The sequence below is a fragment of the Sinocyclocheilus grahami genome, unplaced genomic scaffold, assembly GCF_001515645.1.
Source record: "Sinocyclocheilus grahami isolate Dianchi unplaced genomic scaffold, SAMN03320097.WGS_v1.1 scaffold28.1, whole genome shotgun sequence".
In the NCBI taxonomy this organism is placed as follows: Eukaryota; Metazoa; Chordata; class Actinopteri; order Cypriniformes; family Cyprinidae; genus Sinocyclocheilus; species Sinocyclocheilus grahami.
Genome location: NW_015505207.1, coordinates 234,755 through 250,208, shown reverse-complemented (window position 1 = coordinate 250,208; position 15,454 = coordinate 234,755). Strand labels below are relative to the sequence as shown.

At 37.3% G+C, this 15,454-nt stretch overlaps 1 protein-coding gene and 1 long non-coding RNA gene across 3 annotated transcripts in view; both read left to right on the top strand.

Annotated features, from left to right (window-relative positions):
• The first annotated feature begins 2,139 nt into the window (after positions 1-2,139).
• On the top strand, positions 2,140-5,509 carry LOC107569003 (uncharacterized). 2 transcript variants are annotated; one of them, XR_001606846.1, is made up of 4 exons: positions 2,140-2,460; positions 5,025-5,091; positions 5,198-5,295; positions 5,384-5,509. It is a non-coding gene; the product is annotated as an uncharacterized lncRNA (long non-coding RNA). The 2 variants fall into 2 exon arrangements; XR_001606847.1 differs by lacking the exon at positions 5,198-5,295.
• Positions 5,510-8,518: 3,009 nt separating this feature from the next.
• LOC107568994 (DNA repair protein REV1-like) overlaps positions 8,519-15,454 on the top strand; it is a 15,027-nt gene continuing 8,091 nt past the window's right edge. The window contains exons 1-11 of the mRNA XM_016254996.1: positions 8,519-8,709; positions 8,791-9,063; positions 9,865-10,568; positions 10,679-10,783; positions 10,882-10,998; positions 11,115-11,241; positions 12,041-12,169; positions 12,277-12,431; positions 12,965-13,084; positions 13,567-13,787; positions 13,900-14,072. Coding sequence (XP_016110482.1) covers positions 8,570-8,709; positions 8,791-9,063; positions 9,865-10,568; positions 10,679-10,783; positions 10,882-10,998; positions 11,115-11,241; positions 12,041-12,169; positions 12,277-12,431; positions 12,965-13,084; positions 13,567-13,787; positions 13,900-14,072 — 2,264 coding nt within the window. The 5' untranslated portion in view covers positions 8,519-8,569. The remainder of the gene's footprint in view (positions 8,710-8,790; positions 9,064-9,864; positions 10,569-10,678; positions 10,784-10,881; positions 10,999-11,114; positions 11,242-12,040; positions 12,170-12,276; positions 12,432-12,964; positions 13,085-13,566; positions 13,788-13,899; positions 14,073-15,454) is intronic.

The window sequence follows — 15,454 nt, the reverse complement described above, 5'->3', positions numbered from 1 at the left end:
AGTTGAAATTTGATTATTGGGCATAATTTATTAACAAGCCCATTTCTGGCACAAAAGAAAATAAGTCATGTTATAGCAAATCATAGTTATGACATTAAAAATAAAAATGATGAGATAAAAAGTCGGTTATTACATAAAAAAGACAAAATCATGACATAAAAGTCATAAATACCTAAATTGGTATTATATAAATTAAATTGGTATAACATAAAATTATTACATAAATTGGTTGAAATTATTACAAAAAAAATTAAATTATGAGATAAATTGAAATTATGAGATGAGTCAAAATCACGACAAAAGTCATCATTATGATAAAAAAAAGCCAAAATTATTAGATAAAAAGTAATAATAATGAAAAAAGTCAAAATCATGACAAAAAGTTGAGATAAAATTAATTATAATATAAAATGTCAAATGATTAGGTAAAAATCATTATTTTGACAAAATTCAACTTTGTTATAATTATTATTTTATCTAATTATAATTATGTCTAATTATTTTTATCTTTATTATTAATAATCATAAAATAATAATGGTTATTAATTTCTACGTATTGTTAATATTAATATCATAATCTCACAATGATCTAATTTATTCTATAGTTATGATTTACCAAAGTATTTTTTTCTTCTTATGAGGCAAAAATGGGCTTCCATATAATTGACCCAAACAGTCGATCATCATTTATAAACATCAGTCAGTTCACAAAAGGGCGGTCATTTCCCACAGTATCCAAGATTACTGCTTTCACCACAGCTGCTACACAATAAAACAAACAATCTGGACACCTCTACACCTCTTCAGACTAGCATCAACAAAAACGTTTTCTCAGGTATGGTTTTCCTTTGGGGTGTAAAAAAGACTACCTCACATCCTCCACGAAACACTGCCATTGAGTTCGATCACAATGATATGTTAAATTCAACACAATTTGTGAATCACGAATCCTACTAAGGCGAAGGCTCATTTATTAATATTCATGAGGTAGACCTCGCCATTGGAAGTTACCCGGCGAAACGTCACGACCTAATTAATATACACGAGCCAAGCTTCGCCATTGGAACATTTGGGAGCGACGTCAGCGCTACGTGATTAAAATTCAAAAGCTAAACTCCGCGAGCTGCGTCAAGTGTAGAGTCAGAAAAGACAGGACAGGACAAAGTTTTGATATGCTCAGATTCGGCATCAGCTCTAGCTAGTCTAAGGTCATTCTATTCTAAAAGTCGTCAAGATATACTGTTTGAAGTACTCCAGTCAGTGACAAGAATAGTAAATCAAGGAAGACAGGTGAAATTTATATGGGTCCCAGGTCATGTAGGGATAAAGGGGAATGAAATGGCAGATAAATTAGCAAAAAGGGCATTAACAAAAGGAAAAATAGAAATGCAAGTAAGTGTTAGCAAAGCAGAAGTTAAAAGTGTAATATGGGAGAGAATAAATCAAAAGTGGCAAGAGAGGTGGGATGGAGAAGGGAAAGGTAGGCACTTATATCAAATCCAAAGGGAAGTTAAACATAAAATTGTTGATAGTGGAAATCGGAGAGAGAAGAAATTGTGTTAACTAGGCTAAGACTGGGACATTGCTTATTAAATAAAACACTTAAATTGATAGGGAAGCATGATACTGGACTGTGTGAGGGTTGCCAGGAAGAGGAGTCAGTAGAGCATGTGGTCTTGAGATGCAACAGGTTTGGAGCACAGAGAGAGGTGATGAGGAATGAGCTAAGGGAGATAGGGGTTCAGGATATTACATTAAAAGGATTATTGAGCACAGAGCATAGGGCACAGACCAGAATTCTTATAAACTTTTTAAGAGTAACTGGGGTTTTTTATAGGATGTGAAGAGTTAAAGGAATAGTGAGGTAGGTAAAGTATTATTATTATTGTTGTTGTTGTTGTTGTTGTTGTTATTATTGTTATTATAAAGCAGGGCAGGGATAAGGTGTGCGTGTGTAGGTATGTATGTGTCGGGATAAAGGTGGGAGAATGGGTGATTTAGTCTGTAAACCTATTTTCTGATCCACACTCCGGAGCAGAAGGTGGCGGTAATGCACCAATACGCTGGATGCCAACCGCCGTAAAAATATAAGAAGAAGAAGAAGAAGTGTAGAGTCACTAATACACCGCTTGAGGGTGCTGTGAGATACAGACAGGGCTATCGCTGTCACTGTGTGACCCCGGCTGAGAGGAGGAGGAGGGTCTTACGCGGAAAACAAGTAGAAAATCTGGCAGAGGCGACAGTGAGCAAGCGGCTAGTAATGGAGAGATACGAGTGAGTGGTTAAAGGGGAGAATCGTGCAGTCGCGGGAGCATGTTGAAATGGACAGAGCCCAGCATGCACCAAGTCTCTGTTAGTAATCTTTCAAATCTGACGCAAAAGGGGTGGACGCAACCCAAGAGCGGAAACAAAGGCGCTTTGGTTTGAACAAAATACATCTGTAAAGAAGGGGGATAATTGGTGAGCAACAATTTCAGTTTTCAGAGGTTTCGTTTTAAAAAGAAACCGCGCATCACACGCAGAGCGACGCTACAGTTCTCTGTTGAACTGATCGATCTGATGTGTGCTGCTGTGTTGCACTTCTGCAACACTGTGCTAAAAGGTTGACGGGAAGCCAGTTTATTATGCACGAAATGTCACATGCCTTGTTAGTGTCCTCTGTGTCTGATCACTGTCTCTATCAACTGTCCCACTAACTTATTGTCTGCGTCGAATTTAGGTTTCCTAGATTTGCAGTACAGTATTTTCTTCTAGTCGAGACAGTCATTCACATGGCCAGCCATGTCCCATGTGACGGCCGATGTGTTAAAGTAAAGCTACATAAACCCAATACTCGGTATAATTCTTATTAGGAAGCTATCACGTCTGATTTTGTAACTACCTTTTATTTTTATTTCTGGTATGTACAATATTGTTGCTTGTTGACAGTTCAGTGAACGTGTATCTTTCCATTTGTCAACTCTTTCATATCCTCCCTCAGTCATCCCTGGTTTAAAAAAAACGACGTAAACCAGTTTGCCATTCTTAGTTGCTGGTTTTAGAGGAGTTTTGGACACTTTTCAGTTAGTCAAGCAGTGAGACCAGCTGGCGCCGATGTGTTAAAGTAAAGCTACATAAACCCAATACTCGGTATAATTCTTATTAGGAAGCTATCACGTCTGATTTTGTAACTACCTTTTATTTTTATTTCTGGTATGTACAATATTGTTGCTTGTTGACAGTTCAGTGAACGTGTATCTTTCCATTTGTCAACTCTTTCATATCCTCCCTCAGTCATCCCTGGTTTAAAAAAAAACGACGTAAACCAGTTTGCCATTCTTAGTTGCTGGTTTTAGAGGAGTTTTGGACACTTTTCAGTTAGTCAAGCAGTGAGACCAGCTGGCTGACCAGCTAAATCAACTGAACACAAGGTTGGACAGGCTGTGAGACCACATAAGTTGGTTTGGTGCTTTTTCAGCTGTAAATGTAATAATCTTTATGATTTTTTTAAATGTTTTTTTGGACTATTGTTTTTATTGACCGCAAGACAGTCAACTGCCTACTGCAAAAGTGCATTGAATGGCCTATTGAAGCAGGTATCTGTTGTATATTTGTAGTGTAATCAGATGTTTTTCAGTAAATGTTTTTGTCCGATAGCCTGAGCTGCCACAGTTTGATTCAGTCCAGTATCACCCAGTAGTGCATAATAAAATGTGTCACATACCATAACATGACTATTAAATATGTAACATAAGGAGAAATACTCCAGCATGTGTCAATAAATAACACTGGTATGCTACTCTTTATTAATGAATAGTTTCATTTGAATTATGTACAAGTTTCACATTTCACATTTAATGAAAACACTGAGACTGTGCTACTCCTGATATCTGAAGGGAGCAGGCTGATGATAAAGTTAGCCTAGCTGCTCATGTAGAGCCTAGTGTTTGTGTTGGAAAAAGAAATCAAGCAAGAAAGACAGAGACAGACACTTTGATGTTTCATTTGAGTGGATAGGAGGTGCATATTTGGACAAAGCTGATTAGAAGTGTTGTTTTGCACCATATGCGTGAAGATGCGCTCAATACAGCTTCCTGTGGAGAATGAGATTGTGTATGTGATTTTTTTTTATGATGGAGGGAGTAAGCAGGATTCATCCCTAATAATGTTTATCCTGCCTTGCTATGCTCATCACATGCTACAGAGATAAGAATGACTTCCCTTTTACTTTTGGGATTCGTTGGTTGGTCTGATCTGTACCACAGAGGCAAAATTATCAAGGAGACAGTGAAATGGAGGTCTTGCATATTAATTTGTCAAGAATAAAAGTACAAGACTGAAACAGATTTTACAGATGACCTGTGCTCTGATAAGGTGTGCAGTACTTGGAGAAAATGCTGATCATGTACTTTCCATTCACCTTTGAACTCTGTTTTTCAAAGGTGAGGTGTATGCATTCTACAAAGACTAAGAATTTGCTTGAATGCAGTGCATTCAATGTTGAATGCAATGTAAGTCGATTTGGATAAAAGTGTCTGCCAAATGCATACAATTCTTTTAATTTGGTGTTCGATAAGATGTGTAATTTAGAGGATTGCACTTCTCTCCGACTTTGCAAAATTCAACTGCTTAATTGTTTATATTGTCGAAAAATGTAAACTATATTATCGCCCGGCTCTAATCTAATACATGCAACTGTGAAGCATGAAGATATTATAAACATTTAACATCATGATTTTCAGTAAAGCTGCTTTGAAACAATTTGTATTGTGAAAAGCACTATACAAATGAAATGGATTAGATTTATTCTCTGCTCAGGATTCAGCATTTCAGTTGCATTTTCTTTATTAAAGGAGTCATCTGCCTGCTAATTAAAGCAGTAGCACTTGTATGTACAGTAGCTCGCTCCCTTTCCCTGAGTCTGTAAATTCATGTAAGTGATAAAGGGAACAGATGTGCATATTTTGTCCTCATTTTTATATGTTAATTTTCCGTCGCCAACACATTTAGTTTTTGACTCATTACATTTAACTGTTGTCTTTCAGGTCCCTCAGTATGAGTCGAGATGGATGGAGAAAGAAAGCCAGTGAAGATGATGGGTGGGGAGGACGGGTAAGAGTCTGTTGTTCTTTATTATGAAATGTGTTTATTATTGAAAGCAGGAAGCCTCAACAGCTGCTTTTTTACAGTTCTCTTTTATACTGTGTTGTCTTTCCAGGCTGCCTCTCTAAACATGGTTCATTTATTATTTTTGCTGTAATTTTAACCTCATAACCATTGACCACCAGTCGAACATTCCTCTTCATGTGAGAGCTGGTGGGTGTATGTGTGTTGATGCTGAAGTCTAGACAGGTTTTCATTTGTATTACACCAGTGAGTACTCTATCTCAATTTTCCTCACTAGTGACCAGCACCTCTGCTCTGCCGCCACAGTCCGAGGCTTCGAGCAGAGCAAGATATTTGATAGGCTTCAATCTCCTCGTGTTCCTCAGGCATTAGCAGAACCACACTGGCATAAACAACTCCAAGAGCTTCTAAGTTGTATTTACAACACTGTTCCAGAACACTTCAACCCAAATATTCAGATATGTGCAGCACATTTTATGGAGGACTGTTTCCTGATCCTGGTAGAGTAGACTACAATGCCAGCTCTTCTGAGTCACGGACTGTAAGTAAGTTTTTTATATTTAAAGAGTTTTTATATTTTATATTTTTTATATTTAAAGCGAGTTTTTTGGGCAGTGTAGAGTAGGGCTTGTTGTCATTTTTCCGATCACAAATGCAGACATGGTTTTATGTTTATGAGATGCAACGCAACGTGTAAAAAGACAGTATAAGTCATTATAATCCATAATTATGTCCCCACTGGATGCAACGAATGCCTCGTTTATAATGGGTTTTCATGCTTTTGAATCATTGCTCCAGCCGGGACACGGCATCAACAGTATGGTAAGGGGCGTAACATTTCCGTCACACGCTTGAGGTATTCGGCCAATCATAACGCACTGGATAGCTGGCCAATCACAGCACACCTTTCTTTTCAGAATGATGAGCTTTGTAAAAATCAACGCGTTTCAGAAAGGCGGGGCATAGAGGAAAAACAATAATGTACAGTATGTGGAAAATAATGTTTTTTTTTTTTAGCCATAAACCGCATAAACACATTTCATTACACCAAATACACAAAAATAATGTTCTTTTTAGCAACATCATATGACCCCTTTAACATTATTATTGTTGTTATTTTATTAATTACATTTTTCATTAATAAATATTATTAAAACAATAGTACACCCAAAAATGAAAATTCTGTCATTAAGTACTCACCCTCATGTCGTTCCAAACCCGCAAGACCTTCGTTCATCTCCGGAACACAAATTAAGATATTTCTGATGAAATCCGAGAGCTCTCTGACCCTCCATAGAGAGCAATGTTACTGAAATGTTCCCAGACCCAGAAAAGTAGTAAAGACATCGGTAAAACAGTCCATGTGACATCAGTGGTTCAACTGTAATTTTACAAAGCTGCGAGAATACTAGAATAAAACAAAAATAATGACTTTATTCAGTAATTCTTCTCCTCCAAATCATGTCTTCCGCCATTATTGAGAGTACCTCTGCATGTAAACAACACATGCACGTCGTGGTACTGTCAATGGTGGAATTTGTGATTTTGATGAGAAGAATTATTGAATAAAGTCATTTTGTTTTCTCTGCACATAAAAAGTATTCTCGTAGCTTCGTAAAATTACAATTGAACCACTGATGTCACATAGACTATTTTATTGATGTCCTTACTACGTTTCTGGGTCTAGGAACATGTCAGTTGCTGTCTATGCAGGGTCAGAAAGCTCTTGGATTTCATCAAAAATATCTTTATTTGTGTTCTGAAGATGAACGAATGTCTTGCGGGTTTGGAACGACATGAGGGTGAGTAATTCATGACAGAATTTTCATTTTTGACTGAACAATCAATAATACTCAATAATAACAGTATTATTGTTTATTTGTTTGTATAGACAAGGATGAGCAAAATTTATAGGAAAAATGGGAAACACTTTAGTATAGGGACCAATACTCACTATTAACTAGTTGCTTATTAGCATGCCTATTAATAACATATTGGCTGTTTATTAGTACTTATAAAGCACATATTCTACATCCCTAAGCAGCAAATTAGTAGTTTGTTGAGGCAAAAGTCATAGTTAATGGTTTATTAATAGCGAGAATTGGACCTTAAAATAAAGTGTGACCAAAAAATGAAGTTGAATGATTTGAAAGAAATGTTGCTGGCTGGATTCGAGCCTGTGTTTACCATTTGAGCACTATAGCTGAATGTGTCCGGATGATGAGTACTGTGCTATCTTGTATTGTTTATTTTTTGTATGTAGATCCCAGTGCAGATGAGCTGCGCAGGCTGATGATGCTGCATGGTGGGCAGTTCCATCTCTATTACACTAGCTCCAAAACTACACATATCATTGCCACCAACCTGCCCAACAGCAAAATACAAGAGCTCAAGGGAGAGAAAGTAGTGCGGCCAGAGTGGATCACAGACAGGTGTGTGTTTATGTGTACTTTGCAGGTTATAGAAGCACAATAATATATGCATACTAATTTTTTTTTTTTGCTTTTGTGCAGTATAAAGGTAAAACAGTCCATGTGACATCAGTGGTTCAACTGTAATTTTACAAAGCTGCGAGAATACTAGAATAAAACAAAAATAATGACTTTATTCAGTAATTCTTCTCCTCCAAATCATGTCTTCCGCCATTATTGAGAGTACCTCTGCATGTAAACAACACATGCACGTCGTGGTACTGTCAATGGTGGAATTTGTGATTTTGATGAGAAGAATTATTGAATAAAGTCATTTTGTTTTCTCTGCACATAAAAAGTATTCTCGTAGCTTCGTAAAATTACAATTGAACCACTGATGTCACATAGACTATTTTATTGATGTCCTTACTACGTTTCTGGGTCTGGGAACATGTCAGTTGCTGTCTATGCAGGGTCAGAAAGCTCTTGGATTTCATCAAAAATATCTTTATTTGTGTTCTGAAGATGAACGAATGTCTTGCGGGTTTGGAACGACATGAGGGTGAGTAATTCATGACAGAATTTTCATTTTTGACTGAACAATCAATAATACTCAATAATAACAGTATTATTGTTTATTTGTTTGTATAGACAAGGATGAGCAAAATTTATAGGAAAAATGGGAAACACTTTAGTATAGGGACCAATACTCACTATTAACTAGTTGCTTATTAGCATGCCTATTAATAACATATTGGCTGTTTATTAGTACTTATAAAGCACATATTCTACATCCCTAAGCAGCAAATTAGTAGTTTGTTGAGGCAAAAGTCATAGTTAATGGTTTATTAATAGCGAGAATTGGACCTTAAAATAAAGTGTGACCAAAAAATGAAGTTGAATGATTTGAAAGAAATGTTGCTGGCTGGATTCGAGCCTGTGTTTACCATTTGAGCACTATAGCTGAATGTGTCCGGATGATGAGTACTGTGCTATCTTGTATTGTTTATTTTTTGTATGTAGATCCCAGTGCAGATGAGCTGCGCAGGCTGATGATGCTGCATGGTGGGCAGTTCCATCTCTATTACACTAGCTCCAAAACTACACATATCATTGCCACCAACCTGCCCAACAGCAAAATACAAGAGCTCAAGGGAGAGAAAGTAGTGCGGCCAGAGTGGATCACAGACAGGTGTGTGTTTATGTGTACTTTGCAGGTTATAGAAGCACAATAATATATGCATACTAATTTTTTTTTTTTGCTTTTGTGCAGTATAAAGGCAGGCTGCCAACTTTCATACGTCCAATATCAGCTCTATGCGAAGCAAAAAAGCTTGAACTTTACCAGTATTTGTGCACGAGGAAAGCAGGATCTGTCGTCCACCAATGACCCATTCAAACCCAGTCCAAGCCATCCCCAGTCAGACAGCATCAAGCCTCAGCCCAGCCACACTCAAACCCTCTCTAAAGAAGTTCTCAAATCCACTCACGCTAACCACACAGCCAACTTCACTGAGCGAACCAATCACCAGCTAGATTTCAGACTGTGAGTATGCTTTATAAACCGGGATCCATTGGCACATGTGAGTGTCAAATGCTGCATGTATTTGAAAGAAAGAAAATATTCTGCTGCTTTAAGATCCAAGATAGAACATACACCACAAATTAATTTTTTTATTTTTTGTTAATTGATCATATTGATCATTTTTGGATATAGATTTGATATTAAATTGCAATTTTTCATTCACCCAATATTTACATTTAGATTACATGTGTTGTCATGTAATCTTTAAAAACACAAATAATTAAAAAACACTGTCAAGTGTATTATTTATTATTTATTTTATTTAGACAAAATAGTATAGAATTTTATCAGCCATTTATCAGTTATCTGCTATAACAGGTAAATAACTTTTAAATTTATCGTATTGGCCTGCTGGTCAGATAAGACTGCTCCGACGCGAAGTTTTTACACCCCTTCTGAATACTTAATGGATTAGTTCACTTCCAGAATAAGAATTTCCTGATAATTTACTCACTTCAAAGGGCTCTACTCGATCCCAGCCGATGAATAAGGGTCTTATCTAGTGAAATGATAAAAATAAATAAATATAATGTATATACTTTTTAACCATAAATGCTCGTCTGGAAATCCTGGATAGTTTCCCTCAAAAGCCTTAAATTTATTTTTGACTAAAGAAAGAAAAGCATGAACATCTTTGATGACATGGGATGAGTAAATTATCAAGAAGCTTTTATTCTGGAAGTGAAGTAATCCTTTAAATAAAAACATTTGGGAAATTATTTAATTATGTATCTTTTTGTCCTCTCTCCTTTTGTCTGGCAGAAATGGTTCCTGTAGCATAATCTTTGAGGAGGATGCAGAGAGGCCTAGAGTTAATAGGATTCATGATGGAGATGATGATGACGCCTATGCCCTTTTGCCAAGAGGCTCACAAGACACTTCGTTAACTAATGGTTATGTACACCCTGTGAATGGTGCCTTAAAGCCTCAGGACTCTTTTGCAGAACATTCTCCACTTGTTGTTGACATAGGGTCCCATCAGTCTCACCTCCCACAGACTGAAAGCAGGGATAGGGAGGAGCCCAGCTGCTCTTCAGTTGGGTCAAAATCTAATTCTCATCAGAGGTCCTTAATATCCACTGCCAGTCCTGCAAAGCAGCCTGGTCTTCACAATATGCAAAAGGACCTCCATCCAAAACCAACATCTAATCCAGGAACTTCAGCTGCTCCTCAGAAGGGGAATCTTCACGATCAGACAAGAGTTCGACTAAATGGGAGCTATCACATGACCCCTAACTCCTCCAATCTTGCAGACTCTAGTCATCAGCCAGGAAGGTCGGGCAAAGGAGCAGAGGCTGGAATCATATCAGAGTTCTTTTCTCACTCAAGGCTGCATCATATTTCTACATGGCGAAATGAGTTCTCAGAGTATGTCAATGCCCTTCAGAGCAGGAGGCGAGCTGCAGGAGGAGCTGTTTTCTCTGGAAAAGAGAAACTGAAGAAGCTCAAAGCTAATTGCAGTTCAGGTATCTTGTCTTTGTGGTTTGTTTGTGTATTTCTTTTGTTGTTGAGAAGCATGTGTCTTTGTGATGCAGCATTTTGCCAAAAAAAAAAAGTTTATTTCTCTTTGGCCCAGGTTCCTTAATGGCTGCTCCTCAGGTGCGTCAATCCTGCATTCTTCATGTGGATATGGACTGCTTCTTTGTGTCAGTAGGGATCAGACACAGACCAGATCTCATAGGTACGTTTTAGTGAATTGGAGGGAAGTGCTGAAGTTTCTTGTTGCAGCTTGTTGACTTTGATAAACTGAGCTTTACTGATGGTCAATCTGTACTCCAGGGAAACCGGTTGCAGTGACTAGTAACCGTGGTCCAGGCCGTGTTGCACAGCGACCTGGTTCAAATCCTCAGCTTGAGTTTCAGTACTACCAGAGGAAACAGAAACAGTATAGGAAAGGTAAGCTCAGGTTCTAGGAGGAAGATGTTGGTTAAATTTTGCTTGAAGTATAGAATTAATTTCTTGTACATTTTTTGAAGTTTGAATTTAGGTGACCATTGTTCTTTCTGCTTTAGAGAAGACAGATGGTGATCTTGAGATGACCCCATCTCCACAATGTGAAGAAGTTCCCAGTAATGGAGTGGATCTGGACCTGGCTGCCCTCTCTATGGCAGAGATTGCATCTTGCAGTTACGAGGCCAGGTATTCATTATAAACATGCCAGGCTCCTTTCTTGTGCAATATGAACCCCCCAAAAAAAGATTGTAAAATTGACACGTCTGTATCTGCCAAATATCCATTCCATTTTTAAAATAGCAAATACTAGATTAGTGGTTCTCATCTTTTTTAATTCCATTGACCTGAGCAATATTTGAAGGCCCCCCATTTAGGCTAATACTGTAGGTTTCCATTGGTACATCTGCTTTAATTACAGTTTTGTTTTCAAAGCTTTTTTTCTAATTTACAGAAACTAGGATTGTCCTTTAGATTAAAATAAGTAGCTAAAATAATTATAATTCAAATTAAATAAGTTTCAGAATTACAGAAGTTTCACAAGCTAAATGTTCTTCTGGGATCCCACTCTTCTTAATTTAGATGTTTTTGTTTTACTGTATAAGATTTTTTTAAATACTTTAGAATGTCTGCCTGATTAAATATTTTGGAGCTTTGCACAATGAGAAAATATTGTATTCTTTAAAAATAAGTCAATGGCATTTGAATATTTAAAATTCCCCAGGTTTTCTCCAAGTTACACTTGTAATTTAGGCTTCCTCATACAGTATACCTTGATCATCTAAGTCCATGATTTTTTTTTTTTTTAAAGCTTATTCTAATGCTTATTTTGTCTTATTTTGAGGCCCTCTGGTTGAGAACCACAGATACAGATGGATTCAAAGCTAACAGACTATTGGAGACCACAAACATTTTTTTCTAACATGCACTGTCTTTAATACAGTATGACTTCCAGCAGTACCTGTTACTCTGTTTTTCTCTCTTACAGGCAGGCTGGTGTGAGAAACGGCATGTTTTTTGGCCGGGCTAAGCAGCTCTGTCCTGATCTGCAGTCTGTCCCATATGACTTCCAGGCATATAAAGAGGTGGCTTTGTCCATGTATGAGACCCTGGCCAGGTACCAGATATAATGTTTGTTGCAACTTTTTTTGGATTGCTATGTTATTCCTAATGCCAGCAGGCAAAGGCAACAATTCTTTTGCTTCATGGTTGCTTGTTTTGTAGTTACACTCATAACATTGAGGCACTAAGTTGTGACGAGGTGCTGGTAGATGCCACAAATCTTCTGGTTGAGCTGGGAGTTAAACCTGAGGATTTGGCTCGAGCCATCCGTGAAGACATAAAGGAAAAGACTGGTTGCTCTGCCTCAGTTGGAATGGGTAATAGAATTTATTTACTGACCCGCATTTTGTTCCAAACCTTTATGACTTACTTTCTCCCATGGATCTTTTTAAGAATGTGCTGCTCTTTCTAATTTCCCGGCAATTGCAATGAATAGGAATATTGCAATGATGCAAAAGTGCCATAAAAGTAGCATAAACCTCATGAGCTATATTCTGTAAGTCTTCTAAAGCCATACAATAACATTGTGCTTTTCTCATGAACTCTTGTGAACATGCCAAAGTCAGGTACAGCAAAACAACTTTAGTTTGTTACTTACACTAAGCTATTGTATCACTTTAACTTTTTTTTGGAGCTCGAGAGTTCCAGTCCTCATTTACTTACTTCTAACTTGAAAAGAGTGGCCAGGATATTCTTTACAAATTCACCTTCCACAAAAGTCATAAAGGTTTGGAACAACATGTTAGAAATTAAGTTTAATGACAATGTTTTTTTTTTTGTTTTGTTATGAAGTTGCTAGTATTCCTTCATTTCTGTAATCTTTTGTAACTTCCCTTATACTTCTTAATAGGTTCCAACATCCTTCTTGCTCGGATGGCAACCCGTAAGGCAAAACCAAATGGGCAGTACTTCCTCAGATCGGAGGAAGTGGATGATTTTATCAGGGATCAGCCTGTATCCAGTTTGCCTGGTGAGAACTGAGAATCCTACATTCAATACGGTTCAAAGGTTTAGGTATTTTGATACGACTTTTAAATGTTTTTGAAAGTCATATCTTATTCTCAAAAAGGCTGCATTTATTTTATAAAAAAATATAAATATTTAAAAAAAATGCTTAATATTTTTGTGAAAACGGACACATTTTAAGGATTCTTTGAAGAAATTGACACGTTTTCAGGATTCTCTGAAGAATAGAAAGTTCAGAAAAACAACATTTATTTTGAAATAAATTTGTAACATTAAATGTCTGTAGTGTACTGTCACATTTAATCAATTTAATTAATCCTTCCTGAATAATAGTATTAATTTCTTTCTTTCAAAAAATAAAATAAAAATCTTTCTGGCCTCAAACATTTGAATGGTAGGGTATTTTAATCTGAATCAGTTTTACAGTGGAATTTATTGCTGTATTTGTGTCTGTCTGGACTGGTGCTTCTGTGTTCTTATGTGCAGGTGTGGGTCGCTCCATGAGCTCCAAGCTAACCTCTCTGAGAGTGAGTACCTGTGGTGACCTGCAGCAGTTGTCCATTTCTCGACTGCAGAGGGAGTTTGGGCCAAGGACAGGACAGACGCTTTTCCGCTTTTGCAGAGGACTGGATGACAGGCCTGTGCGCAGTGAGAAGGAGAGAAAGTCTGTGTCTGCAGAGATGAACTACAACATTCGGTTCACACAGGTTTAGAAGTATACAAGTTACAGCAATCATTGCAAATCATCCTGTATCTGTCATTGTCCTCAGTCTGTTGATTTCTGTCATATGTTTCCCATCACCTCTAATACTTGGCTAGGTTGAAGAGGGGGAGACTTTCCTTACAAACCTATCTATGGAGGTGCAGAAGAGGTTGGAGGGGGCGGGGCTTAGAGGTCGCCGGATTACACTGAAGGTCATGGTGCGGAAACCAGGGGCTCCAGTAGAGCCAGCCAAATATGGTGGCCATGGGATATGTGACAATTTTGCCAGGTGACTTGCACCAGGATAAATTAACAATGTGGTCTATTAAATGCACTACAGATAATATCTATTGTGACATACATCTGAGTGAAACGGAATATTAAAAACGAAAAACATGTTGGTTGTTGATTGGATGGAGGCAGATCTGAATGCAAGCTTGCAGTTGGTTTGGGAGAAAGCTGTGGTGTTTAAGCAGACTAATGAGTAGAGATTCAAGTTATGCCATATTGATTAAGAATTATGGAAAAATTGAAAAATTAAACATGCATGGAAGGATCGTTCACAATAAGTTCAATAACATGCATTTAGAAAACAGGCTGAATTTCCATTTAAAATTTTGGCTAATACAGATAAGCTGAAGGTAATTAATCTCATGTTGTGGTCACAACTAAAATTCTATAAAATTGTCTAAATAAAAAAGTACATAACCAGCCAGCCAAACTATCGCCTTACTTTAGCCCGATTCACAACGGTTAGCTTATAATAATGTTTTCTAATTTGAGTGATACGGGTAGGTTTTCGCTGGGAAATTCGAGCATGGCACTGTCACGTCTGTAAACATAAAGAAGTTGTCCCGGCTACTAGGCTATCGCACGTGAAGATCCTGCAGGTGGCCGATCGAGGCAGCTGGAATAATTAAATTTATAATTTTTATGGCGGATTGTAATCCAGAAAGGATTATGTGTTTATGAGACACATTTGAATTAAATTAGGGATGCACCGATATGAAAATTTTGGCCGATACGATAACTGATAATTCGTGGCCGATATATCGTGCATCCCTAAATTAAATTAAATTATATTCCAGTTTTAAATGTGCTTCTGATTACAGATAGCCTGGGATTACACAAGATTTGTATTTTAAAGACAACCAGTTGGAAGGGAGCATAATTTGCCTTTTGGGTTAAAATAATTTTTTAATATGAAATTCGAATGATATGACAATAAGAGATTAGACTGTACAGAAATTGAAATCTACACGCTAATACACACTATAGGCAATGCTGATGTTGTTAACATTAATAATTTGAGAATAAAGTATAACAATAATAGTAATTTGCATGGATTGATGTGATATGAGCTAACCGATCTTTAGATTAAATTGGTTGTGCGATTTATTGTAATGCTTTTTTCCTCAGTTGGTCAGAACAAACGTGACCGACTTCAGATGACAATATACGGTGAAAATTCTTATTTGGGTCATATATTCCATGACGTAGGCTAGAATCTGTGATTGCGAAGTACTGTAAATATCCACACCGCTGCGGTGACTGATTGCCACACACACATACTCTTCAAAACATTATATTAATCCGCGCTGAAGCCGCCGGCGCACAACCCATGCAAGGAAGCTAATGCCGCAAACAGCTGCAATTGCAGGTTTTCAAACA